The sequence below is a fragment of the Scyliorhinus canicula genome, chromosome 12 (assembly GCF_902713615.1).
Source record: "Scyliorhinus canicula chromosome 12, sScyCan1.1, whole genome shotgun sequence".
In the NCBI taxonomy this organism is placed as follows: Eukaryota; Metazoa; Chordata; class Chondrichthyes; order Carcharhiniformes; family Scyliorhinidae; genus Scyliorhinus; species Scyliorhinus canicula.
Window position 1 is genome coordinate 58,235,063 of NC_052157.1, and position 25,260 is coordinate 58,260,322.

Consider the following 25,260-nt stretch of genomic DNA (forward strand, 5'->3'; position numbering starts at 1 on the left):
AATCAAAACTGGGACCCTGGAACTGTGAAGCAACATTGCTACCCACTGTGCTACCTTGCTGCCCTGGCTGTGAAGTTAAGGAAGTTAGTTCAGAGGTACAGCAGATCCTATTGCTTTTAGGTGTGAGGATACGTTTGTAAAACACCACAGCATGTCTCGCCCTCCTTAAAAGTGAGGACTAAAACTGTACACAGTACTCTAGGCGTGGTGTCACCAACACACTGCACAGTTGTAGCAAGACTTCCCTAATTGTATACCCCATTTCCATGGCAATAAAGGCCAACAATCTATTTGTCTTCCTAATTATTTGCTGTACCTTCACACTAATATTTTCTGATTCATGTACAAGGACACCCAGATCCCCCTCTGTGCCGCAGCATTCTGCGGTAGTAGGACAATTCGCCGAAAGACAATTAGCCGACGGACAGTTGGCCGACAGACAATTGACAGACAGGACAATTCACAGACAGGACAATTAGTCGATAGGACAATTAGTCGACAGGGAATAGTTGCACTTAAAATAGTTATACTAAATTACGTACTTCAACAATTGTAAATGAATTTCAAGACTTCAAGACAATTAGTCGACAGGGAACCCGCTTAAAATAGTTATACTAAATTACGTACTTCAACAATTGTAAATTAATTTCAAGACCTTATTCAAAGCCCTTCAGTATCTATCATGGAGTTTGTCAAAACGGAGCGAGGAGGCAAAAAGCTTCTGTTCGAGGGATACGCCTATATTATTGACAAAACCAGGGAATCAAAGACTTATTGGAGATGCGCAAATCATAATGTCTGCAACGCAAGAATGACAATGATCGATGAGGAAATTAGCAGAACGTCTTCTGAACACTCGCGTCCGCCAAAACCTATTGAGAATCAAGCTTCAAAAGTTAAAGAAGAAATAAAACATCTTGCTGCACAATCTGAACAATTGCCAAGCTCTATCATTGATAATCTAACGTCCGATATCCCCTTGACCATTGTCGGAGCATTACCAAAAAAGGACTCTCTCAAGCGTACGGTGCGACGAAAAAGACCAGTAATAAGTGAGGAAGAACTATATAAGACTCCAAGAGGTGATGATTTTTTACTCTATGAAAATGAAGATGTTTCTATATTTGGTACGTTGAAAAATTTCGAAATTTTATCCAAGAAAACCGAATGGTTTTGTGACGGGACTTTTGACTCTGCACCTTTGGGTAAGCAGCTATACACGATCCATGCACTAATTTGTGAACGTAAAACAGTGCCACTACTTTATTGTGTAACAAACAGTAAAAGTGAACAGAATTATGATTTAATATTTAAATTCATTACAGAGGGAAGGAATTTAAATGTGACGTCTATTACAGTGGACTTTCAGAAAGCAGCTATAAACAGCAATAAAAAACATTTTCCTCACGTTTCTGTGTATGGTTGTTTTTTTCACTTTGGCCAGTGTTTATGGCGCAAGATACAGACTACAGGTTTACAAACGTGGTACAGCAACCGAGAAAATGCTTTCATTATAAAACAGCTGCAAGCGATAGCTTTCGTACCACCTGATGATTTTGCTGTTTTGTTTGAACAATTTCCTCATTCTTTAGATGCACAAACAGATGAAATTTTGGAGCAGTTCCTGTCTTATTTCGAGTGTACATGGGTAGGAATCATGCAACGCGGTAGACGTCGACGCCCAATATTTGACATTTATTTATGGTCGTGTCACTCCAGAGTTCTCGGTGATCTCCCAAAAACTAACAACTCGCTAGAAGGGTGGCACCACGCCTTCAGTAGAAGAGTCAATGTCCATCACCCTAATTTATCCAAATTAATTCAGAAGCTTAGGATTTAACAGTCAAGCACTGAAATTATAATTGAACAGGCATTATCAGGGGCTGATGTGGCAAGGGAAAACAAAAAATACCTTCGCCTCAAGAAAAGACTCCAAAAACTTGTACTCAACTACAATGCTGAAGATGGGTTGCAATTTTTACGTGCATGTGCACATAATTGTATGTAAGAGTTTTTAATAGACTGTTCCTGTCTTTTTTTATATAAATGAGTAATTTTTTAAATAATCGTTAATAAATTATATTTAATAAATAATTTGTTGTATTTGTATTTCTATTTCGCCTATCCCTTTTATTCTTTTATTTTTAATAAGTGTCGGCCAATTGTCCTGTCTGTCAATTGTCTGTCTGTCAATTGTCTGTCTGTCAATTGTCTGTCGGCTAATTGTCTGTCGGCCAATTGTCTTTCGGCCAATTGTCCTGTCTGTGAATTGTCCTGTCTGTCAATCGTCCTGTCTGTGAATTGTCCTGTCTGTCAATTGTCCTGTCTGCGAATTGTCCTGTCTGTCAATTGTCCTGTCTGCGAATTGTCCTGTCTGTCAATTGTCTGTCGGCTAATTGTCTGTCGGCTAATTGTCTGTCGGCCAATTGTCTTTCGGCCAATTGTCCTGTCTGTCAATTGTCCGTCGGCCAACTGTCCGTCGGCTAATTGTCTTTCGGCGAATTGTCCGCACACGGCATTCTGCAGTCTGTCTGCATTTTAATAATATTCTACTTTCCTATTATTCCTATCCAAACTGGATTAACTCACATTGTCCCTCAAAATATTCCATCAGCCAAATATTTTGCCCATTCATTGAAACAATTTATATCCCTTTGCAGCCTCTTTGTGTCCTCACAACTTTCTTTCCTACCGTTAAATGTTTCTTACTTATCTTGATAATATAGTCAAATAATCCGGCTACAGTACAGTCAGTCCCTTTACCCAAGTCATTCAGGTAAATTGTAAATGGTTAGACCACAGCACTGGTTCCTGTGGCACTCCATTATTTACAATTTTCCAACCTGAAAATGACCCATACCTTTCGACTCTCTGTTTACTTTTGTTAGTCTGTCCTTTATCCATTCTAATATTTCACCCCAACACCATCAAATCTTATTTTACTGAATGCCTTCTGGAAATTCAAATACATGACATCTACTGGTTCTCCTATATCCACCCTGCTTGTTACAGACTCCAGGAACATTAATAAATTTTCAGGCATGATATCACCGGCACGAGCCCAGTCACCTCCTCCTTGTTCGGGGTGCCTGATGGCCCCTGGGCTACACCTTGGGACGGGCATGCGAACTGAGCTAACCCCTGAGGCTCCACAGCCACCCTGCCGCGGCCTTTCCTGGAGGCCCATGCCTGCCCCGACCAGGGTCTCAATACTCGCAGCCACGGAGCATAGGGAATGGACCATGTCCCTCTGGGGCTGCGCCACATCACGCTGCGACTGTGCCACCACTTCTGAGACTGTACCACAACAGCCACTACCCTCTGGTTCTGTCCAACATCAGCCAGCACCCGGGCATTGCCGCTGATGCCCTCAGCCATGGACGTTGTGACTGGGCCACGCTCTGGAGTGCTGCTGCCATGTCAAGGTGGCTCTGGTACATGGTTGTCTGTAATAGAGCAGCCCTGTCCTGGGCCTCGGCTACTGCCTGCACAGATTTCCCCATCCTGACCTATGGCCGAAAACTTTGCCCCCAAGGCTCCATCGCGAACTCCACCCGTGCGGTGTTGGTCTGGGTCGAACGCATGGTCGACATCACTTCCTGAACCTACAGTTGGCTCTTCCAACTGCACCTGCAGGTGCTGGATAGTTGCTGACACTCCCTCATGCAGTCCCTGGTTCTGCGACTGCATCTCCACTATCGATGGGACCGCCCTTTTCAGAAGCCCAAAACCTGTTTGGATGCAGCCAATCCCTGGAGTTGGGCTGCCCAAAGACCTTCCACCCCCTCGGGGGTTCCTACCTCCACCTGCTGTACCACCACACCTGTGTGGTGCGCACCAGATCGTGTGCCAGGAGCCTCTTTAGTAAATTGCGCAACCGAGGGGAGTGGTTCTGGGATGGTTGAGGGTGTTGGAGACAGCTGGCGACAGGAAGTCAGTGTTGTCCCCGGACTGGTGCTCCGGCCTGTTCCACCGGTGTCCCTTTCCCCCTCCTCCTCCTAGCTGATCTCCTCCTGGGGTTCTGGTTGGGGTCGGGGGTGAGGGGCACCAGAAGAGCCTGCCTCATCGCCAGATGACCCTGCAAGACACAAGACAAGATGCATGATTGGACAACGAGTTGGGGTGCTGGGTGACGGTGGAGGGGGCAGTGTGGGAGCGGGATGTGGTTGAGGGGTGGTGGTGGTTTGGGGGGTGGGGTGGAGAATTGGTGTTGTGTGGGGGGGGCTGAGGGTGGTGATACATGTGCCATGGAGAACCGCAACTCAGCAGCGTCTCACTTGCTCACCCAATGCCGACCTCTGCCTTGGTGACCGCTGTATCCCCGGGCCAACTGATCAGGTCCAGTGCCCGCTGCTCAGCTGCAGTGAGGGGCCACAGGCCTGGCGGTCTCCCTCTGGTTTTCTCCTTCTCATGGTTGTCTGCTGACTTCTCCTGGGGGAAGACAGAAAATGTACAGTGTTAGAAATGGGATGGGTGGCTGGTGGCCTCGTGGCAGGGACACCCAGCCACGGTGGCCACTATGGGTGCTGGCAGGTGGTGCAGGGTGGGGGCACTGTTACACTCCGGTGGGGGTGGGTCCCATCGAGTCAGCACTGACCCTCCGAAGGAGAACTCCACCCAGGCTTCCTCCTCCCCCGACCTATCCCCGTAACCAGGCGCATTGATCATGGTCAATCCACCCAACCTGAACATCTTTGGACAATAAGGAGCATTTTAGCATGACCAATCCACCTGCACATCTTTGGACTGTGGGAGGAAACCTGAGCACCCGGAGAAAACCCACGCCGACATGGAACGAACAGGCAAACTCCACACAGTCACCCAAAACCAGAATTGAACGTGGGTGAAGCAGCAGTGTTAACCACTGTGCCGCTGGGCCACATTTTCAGCCACATTATTTATATGGCTAGTTCAGTTCAGTTTCTGGTAAATGGCAACCCCTAGATTGCTGATAGCGTGGGATTTGCTGACGAGAAAGCTAATCAGAGGAATTCTCCATTTCTGAGACTAAGGGCTGTATTCTCCGAGTTTGAGGCTATGTCCGGATCATGCATCACCTGGAGGGGGCTAGCAGCCGCATCACGTAAAACCATCGGCTTTACCTGCAGATACGGACGGAGAATTGCCGGGTCCGTGGCCGCGTGTATGCGCACGGCAGCGACCTGCAGTAGTTGTGCTGTCCAACGTGGTGTTGGCCCCACGCGGACCTGGCCTGCCAGATAGTGCTCCCCTGTATCCCCTCTCGCCGCCCAAGGACCAACCCTCACCTGTCCCCCCCAGCCCCCGCCAAAGCCCCACCGGCCAACGGAACAGCTCAGGTCGCAGGGCGGGAATCACAGCAGACCGCCTCCATTCCTGCTGTACCGTATGGGGAACCACATACGTTGGCACGGGTACTGAGCACTAGTTATAGGGGCTAGGGCACAAATCTGTATATATTCGTTCACAATAAATACCTGCTACCACCATTACAACCCAGCTCGGTGCTCTGTCCGGTGGGTGTGAGGGATATGGTGGTCTGGGCTGGCTGGGGGAAGGGGGGGATGGGCGGACATTAAAGGGGTGTGGACGGACCCTGTGGGTGGACTGACGGTGGTAAGTGTTACCGTGGGCAGGAGTGCGATGTTGTCAAATGATGTCGAGCACCAGAGCTCATCGCAGAGAGGGTTGTCACCATCCTCCATCCCATGGACCAGACACACTGTTACTGCCAATCCTGGGCCCACACCCCATAGGTCTGTACCACGGAGGGGGTTGCAGGTAGGAGATGGCCGGGGAGGTATTGAGGGGATCTGGGGGTGGGATGCGGTGTCCGTGCCCCGTGGCCATTGCCCCGTCCCTCCATCTACTCCCATCCCCCTAGTCGGTGAACTTGTAGGTGATCAGAACTTCCCGTGCAGTTTGCCCCTGGAACACATATCGTGCAGCCTCCCTTGCCTGCCTGGGGTCCAGGCCCACCCCACCCGCTCCCTCTTCCGCATCTTCCTCATCCGGACGATGCCTGGCATTCCTTCTCCTCCTCCAGCACATCGTCCCTCTGCTGCGCGATGTTGTAGAGGACACAGTAGGCCAGCATCATGCTGGAGGGCCCCACCGGAGCGGTCCAGCCACCTGAACCGCATCTTCAGGAGGCCGAAGCAGCACTCGATCATGCTCCTGGTTGCTGCATTGGCATCATTGTAGTGGGTCACCGCAACTGCCTGTGGCCTCTGGATAAACGTCATCAGCCACAACTGCATTGGGTAACCCCTGTCGCCCAGGAACCAAATCCCAGCCGGGGGGCATCTCAAAAATGTCAGGAACCGGTGAATGTGCCAGGGTGAAGATGGCGTGCACACTGCCCGGGTATCAATCGCACAGGTGAACGATGCATAGCTGATGGTCACACGTCAGCGGCACGTTGATCGAGTGGAAACCCTTTCTGTTTGTGCAGAGCGGCCTGTCATCTGCAGGTGTTCACAGGGGGACATGTATCCCGTTGATCACCCCCTGGATCCAGGGAATCCCGGTGATGCCAGCGAACCCCACTGCCCGGGCATCCCAGTGGGCTCAGTCCACCTTGAAGTGGATGTATTGAGGCACCGAGGCACTGAGGTCTGTGAAATCCCAGACAGTTCCCCACTCAGAGCCTGGAAGGACCCTGTGGCGTAAAAGAATTGACCTTTTGGGCCAAATCCTTGGCCATCAGACACATCAATGAACCTGAGTCATCACTGATCCCTCCTGCTGCTGCAATCCTCTGCTTGAATTAAAGGCACCGGCCAATTTACCTTAAAGTCTCAGGTCCATTAAACATCCGTGGATCAAAAGTGTAACAGCAAAAGCAAAGGGGAAATAAGGGACTAAACATGGAACAAACTGGATCCTTCCAAAACATTATTGGAATATTGGGACATGAGAGTGGGAATCACGGGGAGTTCTACAAGCTAGCTTGGGGGTATGGGATGAATGGAGGAAAGGTTTGGATTAAGGGGATAGGGCAAACAGGCATAACATTCCAAGTGGCCTCTTCTTGTGCAGTAGAATTGCTTGTGTCTACACAGTGAGTTTGTATCACCGCATAATATTGTATTTTTAACTCCTGGTTTAAAGGACAGGCAGACAATGTGACTGCAGAAAGTGTAATTAAAGCATTGTAAAAGTAAGATCACCATTTATTCCAACCACATATCCTGTTTACCTAAATTAGGTGAATGGCATTTTGTTTAGAGATAGAAGGTTTCCTGGGATTTAGATAATTGAGGGATTGTGGTTAGCCTCAGTAAGATGGTCATAACCCAGTTAGTGGGTTGGAGATTATGAAATTAATGGGAGGAGCCAGAGGCTGAGGCAGTCAGGTGTTGAGTTTCAGTTTAGATTTTTCTGTGAACAGAACAGGAGCTTGTTGCTGAATGCTGTGAAGTTAAACAGGAGTTTGACACAGGCAAGAATGTACAGGTGGTTTACGGAAGGGTCTCTCTCTCTCTCAAAGCAGTTTCTCCAAGACATCTCCATACATCAAATATCACAGATCACCCGTGATTTCATTGAATGGTGGGACAGGCTTGAGGGGCAACATGGCCCTGTTCCTGTGTTTACTAACCCTATTTAAAAGTAGGTTTTGACTTGAGACTAGAGAGAGACTGAGAGAGAGTGAGACAGAGACAGAAAGGGCTGAGACAGAACGAGACAGAGAAATGCATAGAGAGAGAAAGAAAGACAAAAAGGAGAGTTAAGAAGAGAGAGAGAGAGACTTGAATCTCTGTCCCCAGTGGCTCAAAATCACGTCTTCACTGAAGAACCATTTCATCCCAAATCCCGCCAATCACAGATTCATTAATTTCCATCCTCCCCCTTTAGCCCAGTGGGTTGTAAAATTTTCCCAGGAAACTTAATCGCTACCCCCAGTCCTCCCCAACCCACCCCTTCGCCGCGTTTCACATTCGGTTTCTTTGAAATCTGATTTGTGCGCATTTCACCTCACCTTCCCTGTGGATAGCCTATCACTGGTGGGCACCCTCAAGATTTGGGGATTGACATAGAGAAGGTCAGTGGGATTGTCGGGTTTTCCATGTCCAGAAGCTTCTCCCACTGGACCTTCAGAGAGATCTTGGAGAATTGGGGCCTCAACCTCTTTAGTTGCTTCTCTGGGTGTGTTCCGGGGGTCAGTAAGCAGCATGTTCTGTTTACCCTACAGAGAAATGGAAATAGAAAACATTCTCACATCATTTATTGGCACTAATAGGGTTAAATTATTGTTTTGCCTCATTAGTGTCAGTCGTGACTGAGTGGATTTAACCCTCTCTCTCATCGCTGAAGCAGAATGTCGTGGATTCGAACCCCATGAATGTCAATCCCAGAAGACCCCAAAGAGTTTCTCATCCAATCAAATTCTTTTCAGATTTGTTTCCGCTGTAATGAAGGAAATGCAGCAACCAAACTTTACACAGCAAGATCCCATGAGAAGAAAATTTGACAAGTAAAGAACCAGTATTTGATAAATTAACGTTGGTTGGGGCACCAGGAGGATACTCTCTGCTTTTCTTCAGATAGTGACCGGAAGATATTTATACCAACTCGATACGGCAATAAGGGGGCCTGTTTAAAGTCCCATTTGAAAGTTGGAATATCTGCAGTTCAGCCTGCCTTCAGTGCTGAACATTTGATAGAGCAGCTTTGCCTCAGTGCTGACCCTCCGACAATAAAGCACTCCTTCAATACTGACCCTCCGACAATGCAGCACTCCTTCAATACTGACTCTCCGACAATGAAGCACTCCTTCAATACTGACCCTCCGACAATGCAGCACTCCTTCAATACTGACCCTCCGATAATGCAGCACTCCTTCAGTACTGACCCTCCGACAATGCAGCATTCCTTCAATACTGACCCTCCGACAATGCAGCACTCCTTCAATACTGACCCTCCGATAATGCAGCACTCCTTCAGTACTGACCCCCCGACAATGCAGCATTCCTTCAATACTGACCCTCTGACAATGCAGCCTCCTTCAATACTGACCCTCCGACAATGCAGCACTCCTTCACTATTAACTCTCCGACATTGCAGCTCTCCCTCAGTACCGGTCTCCAACAATGCGGCACTCCTTCAATATTGACTCTCCGACATTGCAGCTCTCCCTCAGCACTAACCCTCTGATAGTGAAACAATCCCTCAATGCTGGCCCCACCTTATGACAACGCAGCGCTCCTTCAGTTCTGATCTCCGACAGTGCAGCATGTCTTCAGTGCTGACCCTCTGACAGATCAGATCTCCCTCAGGATTGACCCTACGACAGTACAGCTTTCCCTCAGAACTGACCCTCAGACAATGCAACACTCCCTTTATACTGACCCTCCAACACCGGAGCACCTCCTCAGTACTGACCTTCCAGCAGTGCGGCACTCCTTCAGTACTGATGTTGCGACAGTGCAGCACTCCATCAGTACTGACCCTCTGATGGTTGTAAAAGTCCTTCCAGTTTGTTCACTATTTATTCCCTTATTACCCCTTTCTTTTATTTTTGATGTTACATTTTTGATCCATGGGTGTTGGACCTGTGACTTTAAGACAAAGCAGCCTGCACCTTTATTTCAATCAGCAGGATCCAAGATCAAGAAGATGGTGCTGACTTTGACTAGTTATTCTCGATTGGCCAGTGTCAATGATGACTTGGTTTGACTGATTTGGCTGGGGACCAATGAATTAGCCTAAAAGCCGGTGCTCTGCCTGGTAACAAGTTTGTGATTAGGTCTATTCCCACGGAAATGGTTCAGAGACCTAAAGAGCTTTCCATTTCGCTTTGACAGCTGAGAGAGAAAATCTCTCTTTTTCCCACTCCGTTTTCTCGCGAATGAACCAGAAAATTCTCACTAAAAGGCCACTGTAGGAACCAACGGTCTCTGAAGAACGTTTGGCTGCAAGCAGAGACCAAAATTGGATATCTCTCTCTGCAGACAGGCTGATGTGAAGCCAGGGCCTCTGCTCGAATGTCTGTGAGTAAGATCTTGCTAACTGCAAGGATGATCATTGCAGGCTATAAACCAAAGTCTTTAGTGGAAAGTGCATGGAAGAACTCATCATCTGCAGCAAGACCTGTTATCTTCTGACCTTAATCATTATTATATTTCCATCCTTTTCTTCCCCCCTCTGTGTTTGTCTGTCTTGTATGTGTGTGGGTGGAGGGTGGGACAGTTAAAGGGCAAGTCAGGGTTTAGCTCGACGTTACACAGGTGTATTTACTGCCAAGGGCCAATGATTTCGGGATTTTTTTGAGAATTATTGGTCAATTCACTTGTGACTCCAGGGCACATGTGCCTGGAATTGACTGCGCACCTGCCCAGGGTGACATAACATAAATTGGAGGCTCGGGTTTGGGATTTTTGGAATAGTCGAAGGCAAAGTTTAGGTTCCATATGAATTTTAAAAGAATACACCTGGTTTGTATTGAAATAACAGGATGGCTTTGGAAGCTGCTGAATATTTTCTTAAGGGGAAGACTTATCTCTGGTTTGTTTAAAAGAGCTTCAAAAAGACAAGCTAGTCAAATCGGTTGGAGAATTAAAAATAGAGTTCCAGCTACAAATAAGATGATGAAGAGCATTTCCCTATTTTCTAAATGGGGAAATACTTAGGAAATCAGAAGCACAAAGGGACTTGGGAGTCATTGTTCACGATTCTCTTAAGGTTAATGTGCAGTTTCAGTTGGCAGTTAATAGGCAAATGCAATGGTAGCATTCATGTCAAGAGGGCTAGAATACAAGACCAGGGATGTGCCTTTGAGGCTGTATAAGGCTCTGGTCAGACCCCATTTGGAATATTGTGAGCAGTTTTGGGCCCCATATTTAAGGAAGGATGTGCTGGCCTTGGAAAGGGTCCAGAGGCGGTTCACAAGAATGATCCCTGGAATGAAGAACTTGCCGTATGAGGAACGGTTGAGGACCCTGGGTCTGTACTCGGAGTTTAGAAGGATGAGGGGGGATCTTATTGAAGCTTTCAGGACACTGCTTGGCCTGGATAGAGTGGGCATGGAGAGAATGTTTCCACTTGTCGGAAAAACTAGAAGCAGAGGAGACAATCTCATACTAAAGCATGAGGAGGAATTTCTTCAGCCAGAGGGTGGTGAATCTGTGGAACTCTCTACCGCAGGAGGCTGTGGAGGCCAAATCACTGAGTGTCTTTAAGACAGAGATAGATAGGTTCTTGATTAATAAGGGGATCAGGGGTTATGGGGAGAAGGCAGGAGAATGGGGATGAGAAAATATCAGCCATGATTGAATGGCGGAGCACACTCGATGGGCCAAGTGGCCTAATTCTGCTCCTTATGCCTCATGGCCTTATAAGAGAATTGAAGCGATTGTTCAACATTTAACTTTGAAAGAGATGCAAGGAACATAGGGCAGCCCACAAGGTACTGTAGCATCAGGGGTGTTTTCTGGGGGGGGGGGGAACTGAGCTGGACAGCATTTGGTTACAGTTAGAGCATAAAAGGGAATTAAAAATAATAGAAATGGAGCTGAGGCAAAAAGAACAAGAAAAAGAAATGGAGAGAAGGAAAAGGAAATGGACATGGAAATGAGGAGGCTGGAATGAGAGAGAGAGGAAAAAGGGAGAGAAGAAAGAGAAAGAGGCAAAAACAAAAGAGTGAGACTTCTAGTTTAAGGCACTGGAAAATGAGCAGGAAACATAGAGTGCAGAAGGAGGCCATTCGGCCCATTGGGTCTGCACCAACCCACTTTAGCCCTCACTTCCACCCTATCCCGTAACCCAATAACCCCTCCTAACCTTTCGGGACACTAAGGGCAATTAAGCATGGTCAATCCACCTAACCTGCACGTCTTTGGACTGTGGGAGGAAACTGGAGCACCCGGAGGAGACCCACACAGATACAGGGAGAACAGACAGTGACCCAGCGGAGAAGCGAACCTGGGATCTTGGTGCTGTGAAGCCACGGTGCTATCCAATTGTGCTACCGTGTTGCCCCACTGGCAGAAAGTAGAGGGATTCTTAATCCTGGAACGGAACCTAGTACAGTAGCGATATGTTTAACTTTCTGCAGGTCCTCCCTAATTTGATGAGAAAGAGGTAAAATCATTTTTTAGGGCTTTTGAGAAAATAGCAACACAAATAGGGTGGCCGAGAGAAAGGTGGACATTATCCATGCAGCGTAAATAGACAGGTGTGCATGGGACGTTTATGTTTTCCAGTCAGAGCAGGAGCCTAAGAATTGTGATGCAGTAAAAAAAAAAAGCTGGTCTGGATGCAAATGAATTGGTTCCTGAAGCATATAGGCAGAAATGTCAGATTTTAAGAAGACAGCTGGGACAGACTTAAGCAGAATTTGAAAGGGTTAAGCAGAAAAAAATGTATAGGTGGGAATGAGCATTCGAGTTAAAACTACCTATGAGGTTCTGAGAGAGGTCATTCTCTTAGCGGATTTGCAGAATTCCCTACCTTCTATAATAAGAACGCATATTGAAGACGAGAGGTGAAAACTGCGAGAAAAGCAGCAAATATGACTGGCAATTATGAGTTAGTCCATAAATTTAAACCTTTGTTCCATCACCCCCATAATTTTGAAAAGGACAGGAAGCAGCCAAGGGAAGGAATGGATAGCTGGGAATGCTCCGAGATCTCCTCCTCCGACCAGGAAGTAAGGTACTGAGAGTGGAGATGAGACTTGAAAGCCTAGATGTTACAATTGTAATAAGGTGGGACACGTTAATTCAGCATGTTGGAAGTTGCAATGGGGGTTCATAAGGAGGATTCTGAAAAGACAACAAAAATAGAGAATGCTACAGGGCAGACTGTGACTTTAACTGGACTTAGGAGACCTGAGGTAAATGCTGCTACAGCAACAGGTGTGTGGAGTGAGGTAGATGAGAGATATGCCAGGTTTTTGGCTAAGGGGAAGTTCATCCCCTTTTCCTCAACTGATATAGCCAAACCATAGCAATTTTAAGGGGCCATTCAAACTTTTGTATTGGAGAAGGATTTGATTTTCCATCCAGAGAGCTCAATGAAAGCTAATGTACTAGTGAATGGGATAGGTGGAGGTTGTATCCCAATTCCTTTGTATAAGGTACAATAGGAGTGTGATTTAATGGCAGGTCCCGTAGTTGTTGGAGTGGTTAAGGAATTTTCAGTAAAGGAGTAGACTTACTTTTGGGAAATGATTTCACAGAATAATAGAATTTACAGTGCAGAAGGAGGCCATTCGGCCCATTGAGTCTGTGCTAGCTCTTGGAAAGAGCACGTTATTTAGATTTGGTAGGAGTGAAAGTTGAAGCTTCACCCATAATTACCTAGAGTCCAAGGGAAGTACTGGAGATAACGGTAGGGTATGTGGGAGTTAGGAAAACTCATTTGGCTGTAAATGATTGAGTGAAGAAATGTTGATAGGTGTTGTTCGCATATCAAAGGACAGTGGTAGAGAACCAAAGTCTGATAATTCTAAGAACTACAGTGACCATAAGAAAGAGGATTCTGAATTTAATAGTAGTGACAGTGATGAAGAGTCAGATGAGATTTTGAATTTGATTTTGGTGCTGATGATCAAGTAATCAACCAACCACCCTCTGCTACCAAGAATTTCATGCTAAGCCACCTCATTGTGTAAGGAATCTTCCTGGACCTCATTGTTTAAGAAATTTATTGGGAATCCTCCTTGTCGAAGGAATCTCTTTGGATACTCCTTGTCTGAGGAACCTTTTTGGATCCTCATCGTCTGAGGGATAATTTCTGATCCAAACCGCACATAATAATAATAATAATCACTTATTGTCACAAGTAGGCTTCAATGAAGTTACTGTGAAAAGCCCCTAGTCGCCACATTCTTGCGCCTGTTTGGGGAGGCTGGAGCGGGAATTGAACCTGTGCTTGCTCTGCATTACAAGCCAGCTGCCTTAGCCCACTGTGCTAAACCAGCCCTTTGACTAGTTGTCGTATTACATACACATATTGTCGTATTGATCATTACGATGCAATATTGCAGACTGAATTGTCCCAAGCTCAGCAGTGATCCCACTCCAGCAGACACATTAGCAATGTGCCACTATCCTGAGCTCTGCGTGTGTTGAGCGCAAAGACAAATATGCAAAGTGAATATTTGACACCTTTACACTCTGACTGCTCTGCCTTCCTTCTCTTTTTCAGTTATCTTTCACCCTTATCGAAGTTTCTAGCAGGGTGAGAATGGACAGGAAGTGTGACGCTGAACAGCCCGTCTATCTAGGCGGTGTTGTCTACTTGGTAAATTCTGACAAAAATCAGCAAAAGAAACACATTTTAGGCTAATCCTCTCCGAGTCCTATCATCAGGGTGGACTTGAATGGCCAGTTATTATTCTGGCATTTCATCTCAGTCTACTGGCCTGTCAATCACTGCAATAGATCACCTCCCAGCTCCACCAGCTTCCATTTTAAGACCATCATCCTTCCTCCATAACCCAACCCTCCACTCCCTATCTCTTTCAACTCCTCCAGCCCTCCAAAATCTCCACTCTCTACAATTCTGCTGTCAGGCAGGGAGTCAGTGTACATCAGTGAGCCACAGGGGTGATGCGTGAATGGGACTTGGCGTGAGATTGTCCACTGGATCATTGCTAAATTGGTTCTCAATCATGGCTCAATGAATTGACCTGTTACAAACACTCTTAACCATATTCAACGAGGTTATTACATTGGGGAAATGAAAAGAGGAAGTAAGATTCCCCGATTTTTGTGCACTCCCAGATATTTCATCGGCTTCAAGCTCTGATAGAGAAAGGAGTTAATGAGACCTCACCTCTTGTCCGACAGCTCTCGAGAGACCAGAACTGCTTTTAGACAATGTCTTCACAGACTAATTTGATTCCTTGTGGGATGATGGGTGGTCTGTAGAGAATTACAAGGCTTTAAGCAGGAAAAACAATGAAGAACTTTCACCACCTAGGACGCTCCAAAGTGCATCTCCACACTTCTCTCGGTCCTTGAACAAGCATAACGTTCTGTGCGACAGATTTGGGCCTCACACTCAGATCTCAATTATAAGTAGAAATCTTTCAAAATCAGTCTTTGGAATCTGTCTTTAAAACTTTGCACAATGTTGATCATGGAAATGAATCCCAATCGTTATGTTACTTACCCAGGACCTGTCAGACTGCTTGCCTGGGGAGTAACTGCTGACATGCTGCTCCCTCTGTGTACTTAATTAGAAAAGGATGATGCATCGCCGTGAGTCAAAATGGGTGGTGTTTTGTGTCAAAGTGAGAAAATGGCATTTTGCCTTGTCCTGTGAGCAAACTGTTAACCCTTTGTGCCAAGACTGTGAATGAGTGACCTCCTATTCCCACAAAATTGGCTTGAGGACTGGATGGACCTCCTCCTGTTGCTGGGCATCAGGACCTTGAAGCTGAATGATCTGTGTAACAGGATCAAAGGGGCTGAATGGGCCTCCCCATATTTCTGTGCAATAGGCTCGAGAAGGCTGAATATGCCTCCCCCTCTTCCTGTGGAACTGCCCTGAAGGGGCTACATGGGCCTCCTGCTTTCTCGTGTAACAGGCTTCAGGGGGTTGAATGGATCACCTGCTGTTCCTGTGATAGGCTTGAAGGGTCTGAATAGGCTTCCTCCTCTGATATGTCTTGAGAGGGCTGAATGGGTCCCCTCCTTGTTGTGTTCTGTGATGGGGCCGTAGTAATGATGTACACAAAACATCTAGTTGTTTGATTAGAAATATGAGTTATTAACAAACACGGGGAAAGATTACAGATTACTATATGGATAGAGGCTACTAAATGAATTCAGTGAATTCTCCTGGAACTACTCTAAGCAAGTGCGGCTATCCTCTCGTATGTCCTACTACCAACTGACGGGGATCTCAGGTCGCATGATGTTGACGCCACTAGCTGGTTGGAGGTCCCATTGCTAACTTTTTACAGAACTATGCACAGGCATATCAACACACTCCTGTTCCTGTGACAGACTCAAGGGGCTGAATGGGTCTCCTCCTGTTTCTGTGCAACAGGGCTGAGGGGCTGAATGAACCTCCCCATATTTGTGTAACAGGCTCCAGGGAGCTGAATGGCCTCCTCTTGTTCCTGTGTGACACATTTGAGGGGGGATTATGGGCCTCCTCAAATTTTTGAATAACCGGCTCGAGGGAGGCCGTTTTGTTTTACTCGTTCAAGGGACATGGGTGTCGCCAGCATTTATTGCCATCCCTAATTGCCCTTGAGGGTGCAGTTAAGAGTCAACTGCTGTGGGACCTGCCAGACCAGGTAAGGATGGATGGAAGATTTCCTTCCCTAAAGGACATTAGTGAACCAGATGGTTTTTTACGACAATCGACAATGGTTTCATGATCATCATTCGACTTTTAATCCCAGATTTTTATTGAATTCAAATTTCACCATCTGCAGTGGCAGGATTTGAACCTGGGTCCCCAGAGCATTACTCTTGGTCTCTGGTTAACTAGTCCAGTGACAATTAATATTTATCAGTCCAATCTTAATAAAATAATTTATGAGTCCAAACGTTATGAATTTGTTCGGTTGAGTTCTTTTTTCTGTTGTTGACGTGGTGATGTTGGTATTGTGATTCCTTTGTGAATGTCAACAGTGTTCTTGTGTTTTAAGTAACCAACAAGTCATCATGAGGTGTTTGAATGGTCGAACCACTGATGTTGACTGACGTGAACTTTTTTCTGAGCTTGTGGTATCGATTTAATGTGTCATCTGCCTTGAAAGCTGGTGTGCTTGTTTGTTCTGGAGCAAATGTAATTTTGTAAGATTAATTATTAAGACAGTATGTTTGTATTATTGTCATTGTTTTGCAGTGTGCTGTTGCATTGTCCTTCATGTGCAGAGTTGTGCCATGTTGTACAGGTCGTTTTTTCATTGTTGTTGTTTCTGTCTGTTTGTTGTTTTCATTATTGTTCTTGTTGTTTTTGTCGTGCTTGTTGTTGCTGTTCTCGTCTTTGTTATGCTTCTTGTTGTTGTTTTTGTTGTTCTTGTAGTTTTTGTTGTTGTTCTTGTCGATTTTGTTGTTGTTCTTGTTGTGCTTATTGTGCTTCTTGTTGTTTTTGTTATTGCTGTTGTTGCTCTTGTTTCTGCTGTGCTTCCTGTGGTTTTTGTTGTTCTTGTTGTGCTCAATGATTGTTCCATGTGGATAATTTGAGTCATTCTCCAAGTTATTGGTGTCAGTGTCCTTTGTGGTATCTGCTGTTTCATTGAGCGTTTCTTCTTGAGTATTGTGAGAATGATCTGATGTTGCATTGATCTTGGTGACGTCAACCATTTGTGGTGGATTTGATTTTTCTTCTTTGCTTCCTTGGTACTCCTCTTCTAGAGTCATTTCTGGTTCATTTGAATAATCTTTGGTTTCTTGGAGGGCAGCACGCTGGCCTAGTGGTTAGCACAGCTGCCTCACGGCGCCGAGGTCCCAGGTTCGATCCCGGCTCTGGGTCACTGTCCTTGTGGAGTTTGCACATTCTCCCCGTGTCTGCATGGGTTTCACCCCCACAACCCAAAAAATGTGCAGAGTAGGTGAATTGGCCATGCTAAATTGCCCTTAATTGGAAAAATAATTGGGTAATCTAAATTTATTAAAAAAAAATCTTTGGTTACTTGGTGCTGTTCTTTTGGAGTCAAAATCTTCAAGATTTCATTTTCTTGATGGTACTTTAGAGTGGATGAGGTTTCAATTGACGTGGTCTCACTGGACTCATGAGTAGCCCTACTCTGATTGTTGAGTGCTTCTGTGCAGACAGTCTCGCTGTGTTTCTGCACATCCTGTGTGTCAATTGTGATCACATTGTCACTGTTTTCACATACAGTGGGTAAACTTACATTGTCTTTTAGTTGATTATGTGAGCTGGGAAGACTTTCATAGTCTTTTTTTTCTTGTTCACGTGAGGTTGATAGACCTTCATGATCTTGATCATGCATGGTGTTCGCTATGTAGTCATTAATTACTTCCATTTTGGAGTCTGTCAACGAGCTCTCTGTGGAGGCTTGCATCATTCTCTGTGTGAAGTCTTTCACCGCTCTCTCTGTGGAGTCGTGCAGTGTTCTCTCTGTGGAGTCAATTTGTGCTCTCTGAACAGAGTTGGTCAGTACTTTCTGTGTGGCGTTGTGTTCTTCTTGGGTATTTGACAGGTTGTTTTCATCCAATGTATCGACGATCTGCCATTGCATTATGGTATTGGATTAATCTACCATGAGTAGAATTGTGTTGAGCTTTTCCACCGTGTCGCTGATGCTATGATTAACATATCCAAATAACTCAGCCATGTCTGAGTAGTATTTTTCAATAAACAAATCATCTTTTTTTTGTTTTGGATTTGTTATTGTGCTCTTCACTTTGGGTGGTGCAAACTGTTTGTTCCAGGGTGCTGCGAAAGTTATTTTGAACTGCTAGTAAAAGTTCAGGCATTCTTGTGCCTTTTTCGATTGAATTTGTTGATTTTGTGCCTTTAAGGGTCTTGTTTGTGATTTTTGGGCATTTCCCCTTCAGCTGGGTGTGGTCTGAAGCATCTGACGTCATGACGCTCATAACGTGGAACGTAGGAATTGATTGTGCATGCGCAAATCGATGTTCCTTTCCTGTGCGCTTTTTTGTAAACTGCGCGTGCGCACTCTGGTGTTCGATCTTTTGCTGACTGCGCATGCGTGGCTTGCGAATGTGCAGAATGATCTGAGTCCAAAACGGCTATTTTCAACTGCACATGTGCAGCTTCTGTTTACTGTGCATGCGCAGACCCAGATTTGCATCTTTTGTTCACCAGGCAGTTTAACATGTGCTCAGACGCCAATTTCACTTCTTCAGACCGGTGGAAAAGAACTTTTATGGCTTTTTGTCTTGTTAAAACCTTAAAGTTATTTTTTTCTTGTGATCTGCACTTGTCAATCGCAATTTTCAGTGTTAAATCTTTTTGTTCTGGTAATAATTGTTTGAGTTTCGCATCACTCATTCCCTGTGCAATTTGGTCTCCAAGCATTGAATGTCCTGTTACTGGTGTTGCAGTGATCTTCAATTTTTTTGAGTATTACTTCTAATTTGGTGTTGTCTTCACCTTTAATGCCATTTTATATTTCTCTAGCTTCATGTCCTTCTAGGAGCAGTGTTTTTTTCATTTCTTCTGAGGCTGTTCTCAAATCATCAGCTATGATATATATTTTGAACATTTGTTTAAAGCTTTTCCATCTATGACTTAAATTACTGGTTGTTTTCAGCTGCGGTGGAGTTCCAATGAGTTTAATTGAATCAGAGAAGTTTCTCCACGTTGAATGTCCGGTAGAAGTTTTCTTGTCATTTTGATCTTTCTGTGTCTGCATCTTGTGTAACCTTATAGTAAGCATTCTGAAGTCCCCTGGTACCATGTGTTATTCCTTGTGTCTGAATAAAACTTGTAGTCTTACAGTTGAAGTAGATGCTTTATTTGCATGTGTTTGTTCTCTCTCCAGCATTTATACTATGTTACATCTGAGCTGCCTCTCTGTGTCCTACTCACCAGCTGCCGTTCCTGTGAAGAGTGTCCTGACTTCCTGTCTGTCTGTATTTATACATCTCCCGTGCTGCCTCTAGAGATTGCTTAGCTGTAGTGCATCTGCATTGACCCCTTATATATCTACACAGATATGCAAATCACTACAATTCTACAATGTAGAATTTTGCTCACAAGTCTGTTGAACCACACTGTCAAATACCTTTCAAACTCCATGTGCACCACATCAACATCATTGCCCTTATTAACCTTCTCTGTTACGACCTCAAAACCTCCAGCAAGTTAATTAAACATGGGCCGGGATTTGCCATTGTGAGTCAGCCGCACTACCTGGCGGGCATGGAGGATTTGGCATTCAGCCAAATCTCCCATCCATTTCACCTGGACCAGAGAATCCCGCTGTCATGAACAGACGGAGAATCCTGCCTATCATATTCCCTGAATTAATCTATGCTGGATTTCCTTAATTATCCTGCACTTGTCTAAGTGACCATTAATATTGGCCTGAACTATGGTTTCCAGAAGTTACCCCATCCCTGGTCTGTGGTTGATGGGTTTATTCTTGCTCCCCTCTTTGAACAAGGATGTCGCATTCGCAGTTCTCCAGTTCACTGGTACCAACCCGGTATCTAAGGAAGACTGGAAGATTATCATCACTGCCTCTGAAATTTCCACTCTCACTTACCTCTGTATCCTTGAATGCTTCATCCCCTCTTGGTAAAGAGAGCCATTCTAATGCCTCCTCCATCTGAATTGAAGGTTCCTCGAGTGTACCAATTAATGCTTCTTTTTTAAAAGTTTAATTTAAGGGATGTGGGCCTCACTGGTTGGACCAACATTTATTTCTCATCCCTTATTTCCTCTTGAGAAGGTGATGGTGAGCTTCCTTTGAACCACTGCAGTCTCTGAGGTGTCAGGACACCCACCGTGCCTTCAGGGCGGGAATTCCAGGATTTTCACTCACCGACAGTGAAGGGACGGCCCATATATTCCCAATGTGAGCAGTACGGTGGCACACAAGTTAGCACTGCTGCCTCACTGTGCCAGGGACCAGGGTTCAATTATAGCCTTGGGTAACATTCTGTGTTCCTCCGGATGCTCTGGTTTCCTCCCACAGTCCAAAGATGTGCAGATTAGGTGGATTGGCTATGCTAAAATTGCCCCTTTGTGTCTCGGGATGTGCAGTTTAGATTACAGGTGTAGGGAGGGGGAGTGGACCTGTTTATAGTGCTGTTTCAAAAGGTTGGTGCAGACCCGATGGGTCATACGGCCTCCTTCTGCACTGGAGAGATTCTATGAAGTCAGCATGTTGAGTGACCTGGAGAAGAACCTCCAGATGGTGGTGTTCCCAGTATCTGCTGCCCTTGTCCTTCCAGACGATAATGATTGTGCATTTGGAGGGTGCTATCAAAACAGACTTGATGAGTTCCCGCAGTGTATCTTGTAGATGGTAGACACACCTGCCACTGCGTGTCGGTGGTGGAGGTATTGAATGCTTGTGGATGGGGTAGCAATTAAGTTATCTACTTTGTCCTGGATGGTGTTGAGATTCTTGAGCGCTGTTGGAGCTGCACTCATCCACAGTCCTCATTCGCACCTTGTCGAAGGCAGACAGGCTTTGGGGAGTCAGGAGGGGAGTTACTCGCTGCAAGTTTCCTAGAATCTGACCTGCTCTTGTAGCCACAGTACTTGTTTTCCCAGTCCAGGCAACACCAAGATATTGATAGTGAGGGAATTCAGCAATGGTAATGCCATTGAATGTCAATGGTTATGTTCTCTCTTGTTGGAGATTGTCATTGCTCGGTAGCATGGTGGTTAGCATCAATGCTTCACAGCTCCAGGGTCCCAGGTTTGATTCCCGGCTGGGTCACTGTCTGTGTGGAGTCTGCACGTCCTCCCCCTGTGTGCGTGGGTTTCCTCCGGGTGCTCCGGTTTCCTCCCACAGTCCAAAGATGTGCGGGTTAGGTGGATTGGCCATGCTAAATTGCCCGTAGTGTAAGGTTAATGGGGGGATTGTTGGGTTACGGGTATACGGGTTACGTGGGTTTAAGTGGGGTGATCATTGTTCGGCACAACATTGAGGGCCGAAGGGCCTGTTCTGTGCTGTACTGTTCTATGTTCTATGTTGGTAATTGTTTGGTGCAAATGTCCTTTCTCACCTCGGCCTGGGTAGCCTTTGTAAAAAGGGTGCGGGGGACATTTCACCTTCCTCTGTCTTGATGGATACAGAACTGGCTAGGTCACAGAAGGCAGAGAGTAGCAATGGAAGGGGGCTTTTCTGATTGGAGGGCTGTGACTCGTGGTGTTCCGCAGGGATCAGTGCTAGGACCTTTGCTGTTCGTAGTATATGTAAATGATTTGGAGGAAAATATAACTGGTCTGATTAATAAGTTTGCAGACGACACAAAGGTTGGTGGAATTGCGGATAGCGATGAGGAATGTCAGAGGATACAGCAGGATTTAGATCAGGGGTGGGCAAACTACGGCCCGCGGGCCGCATGCGGCCTGCCAAAGGTCTTTATGTGGCCCACCAAGATCAAGTCATTAAAAAAAAAAAAAAATTTTTTTTTTAAATTTTTATTTTTTATTTTTAATTAAGGTTAATGGGGGGGGGGGACTGTTGGGTTACTGGTATAGGGTGGATACGTTGACTTGAGTAGGGTGATCATTGCTCGGCACAACATGTGTTTCATGTGAAGTTTCTACTTTAAAATATTAATTAATAAAAATTAATTGCTTTTTTTTCTTTAAACTGAGTTACTTTGTTTTTCAAATAAATGTGTTTCATGTAAAGTTTCTACTTTAAAATATTAATTAATAAAAATTAATTGCTTTTTTTTCTTTAAAAACCTTTTATTTTGGCAATTTTAAATATTAATTATTTTACTTAATATACTATGCGGCCCTTTAAAATTGTGAATTTCTGAATGTGGCCTGCACAGAAAAGTTTGCCCACCCCTGATTTAGATCATTTGGAGACTTGGGCGGAGAGATGGCAGATGGAGTTTAATCCGGACAAATGTGAGGTAATGCATTTTGGAAGATCTAATGCAGGTGGGGAATATACAGCGAATGGTAGAACCCTCAAGAGTATTGAAGTCAGAGAGATCTAGTTGTACAGGTCCACAGGTCACTGAAAGGGGCAACACAGGTGGAGAAGGTAGTCAGGAAGGCATACGGCATGCTTGCCTTCATTAGCCGGGGCATTGAGTGTAAGAATTGGCAAGTCATGTTACAGCTGTATAGAACCTTAGTTAGGCCACACTTGGAGTACAGTGTGCAATTCTGGTCGCTACACTACCAGAAGAATGTGGAGGCTTTAGAGAGGGTGCAGAAGAGATTTACCAGGATGTTGCCTGGTATGGAGGGCATTAGCTATGAGGATCGACCTGATAGAGGTCTACAAAATTATGAGGGGCATAGACAGAGTGGATAGCCAGAAGCTTTTTCCCAGGGTAGCGGGGTCAATTACTCGGGGACATAGGTTTAAGGTGCGAGGGACAAGGTTTAGTGGAGTTGGACGAGGCAAGGTTTTTACACAGAGGGTAGTGGGTGCTTGGAACTCACTGCCCGAGGAGGTGGTGGAAGCAGAGACGATAGTGACGTTTAAGGGGCATTAGACAAATACATGAATAGGATGGGAATAGAGGGATACGGACCCAGGAAGTGTAGAAGATTTTAGTTTAGATGGGCAGCATGGTCGGCACAGGCTTGGAGGGCCAAAGGGCCTGTTCCTGTGCTGTACTTTTCTTTGTTCTTTGTTCTTTGTTCTTTGTTCTTTTTATCTTAGCAACATTGTATCTGCAGTATGAAGATTTCCCCCCCATACCCTGCATCTGAATAATATCAGAAACACAACTGAGAGAAATCTTGCAACCTCTGAGAAGGACAATGATGAAGTTACAGTACCACCACTGGCAGGAGAGTATTAAAATAGTTCAACATAAGTTAGTTTATTTTTTTTTTTTTTTTTTTTTTTTTATAAATGTTTTTATTCAGTTTTCGTATTTTATATTGAACAAATTACAAATTGTTAGGAGAGAGAAACAAAAAAAAAAACAAACAAAAACAAACACGCAAAAATTAACATACATATTTACAGGTAAGCATCTTCGTAGTAGTAACTGCGCCCCCCCCCCCCCCCTCAACTAATAAGTTAGTTTATTGAGGATTGAAACTAATCATAGAAAGTATATCCAGTAATCATTATTAACCATTAAACATGTATTCTTAGAACATAGCAGAACAGCCATTTAAATTCTTGCTAAAAGCAGTGACCGCAATGCATGATGGGATTTAAGCTAGCTAATTTCACATGACAGAAATAATGTGGTCAGCAATAACATAGCCAGTTCAATAAGCATTTCTTATCAGTAGCCCCAACATCCTGCGCTCAAACAATCCATAGAGGGACCAGCTTCAACATCCTGCACCCAGACAAACAATGATACAGGCAGGAACCACTGAGATAAGAGAAAATGGGGGTAGGAGGGAACAAGAAGTAGCGGATACAAGAATCCTGGAAAACAATAGATGGCCAGGGAACAGGATGAGGTTAAATCATGAGCTGATCATGCAGTCACCATGCTGCCTAAAGTAAAATTCATTGGTTAAGGTAAAATCGACAGCTACAAGGATTGGATCGAGTTCAACTAATTTTTGGAAATTGTATTACTGTTGCACCTGAAACAATGTAAAGTAGAGTGGTTTGGGCATTTATCCAAACCACTCTCCCTCGTACGTTGACCAACCTTGAAAAATAAAGCCGTCTTAACCAGAGTTGATGTGTCCACAGGCCTTGCATTTAGCTGAGCTTTAACTAAGAGGGAGGACCCCATGTGAAAGCCAGCTCGATACTCAGTCCCTGAAAACGCTCCGACAACAGTCATTTACAGAATTTGGGAGGAGAACTCAATAATATAAATTAACGGATTGGAGCAGGACATTTGCCCCAGAGCAATATGTTAAATACAAATATATCTGTACAGAACTGCCTGAGCATTTTAATTCCCTGTGTTAATAAATGTAATATTATACAAAATGCCAAAACTTCTTGCAATCCATCACAGGATGAAAAAGGTGCAGCATTCAGAAAGCTCATTCAGATCTGCTAACAAAGCTCACTATTTGACCATGTTGGCTGCACTCAATGAGACAGTCCCTGGGTTATGATGTGTCCACACAGCTTATCTTCCCCATGGTTCTCACTGAGTACAAGCTCCCCCACTGATGGATGGGGGAACTCCATTCAGCTATGTACAAAACGTCGGCCAGTAAGGCACCGACCAGCAGAGACCTGGTCGGGATCTACTAGGAGTTGTATGTAATGTAATGGTGAATAAATTAAAGTTCTTTATTGTTTCTCAGTGCGGACTCCACATTCTATTAAACCAGCTTCACAGAACATGATTATTTGTTATCATGTGATGCATTTACTATGTACCTTTAATTTAGTTGAATATCCCAAGGGCCTTCACAGGATTGTTAAGCAGATAGAAATCTGTCTCTGAGACACAAAGAGACATTCAGGACAGGTCATCAAAAGCTCAGTCAAAGAGGTTGATTTGTAAGGAGCGTCTTGAAGGAGGAAAAAGAGAGAGAGACACACATACACATAGCCAGAAAGACAGAGATGGAGAAACAGAGAGGGAGAGGGAGAGACCGAGAAGTGGAGAGGTTTAGGAATGGAATTCCAGAGTTTGGGCCACAGACAGCTGAACGCCTGACTGTCAATGGTGGAGGGAGAGAGACAGAGAGAGAGAGAGAGAAGTATAGAGATTTAGGAATGGAATTCCA

At 45.1% G+C, this 25,260-nt stretch overlaps 1 protein-coding gene across 1 annotated transcript in view; it reads right to left on the reverse strand.

Annotated features, from left to right (window-relative positions):
• Positions 1-4,281: 4,281 nt before the first annotated feature.
• Positions 4,282-25,260, reverse strand: part of LOC119974257 (hemicentin-1-like) — a 63,481-nt gene continuing 42,502 nt past the window's right edge. The window contains exons 17-18 of the mRNA XM_038813027.1: positions 7,964-8,170; positions 4,282-4,431 (exon numbers count right to left, since the gene is read on the reverse strand). Coding sequence (XP_038668955.1) covers positions 4,282-4,431; positions 7,964-8,170 — 357 coding nt within the window. The remainder of the gene's footprint in view (positions 4,432-7,963; positions 8,171-25,260) is intronic.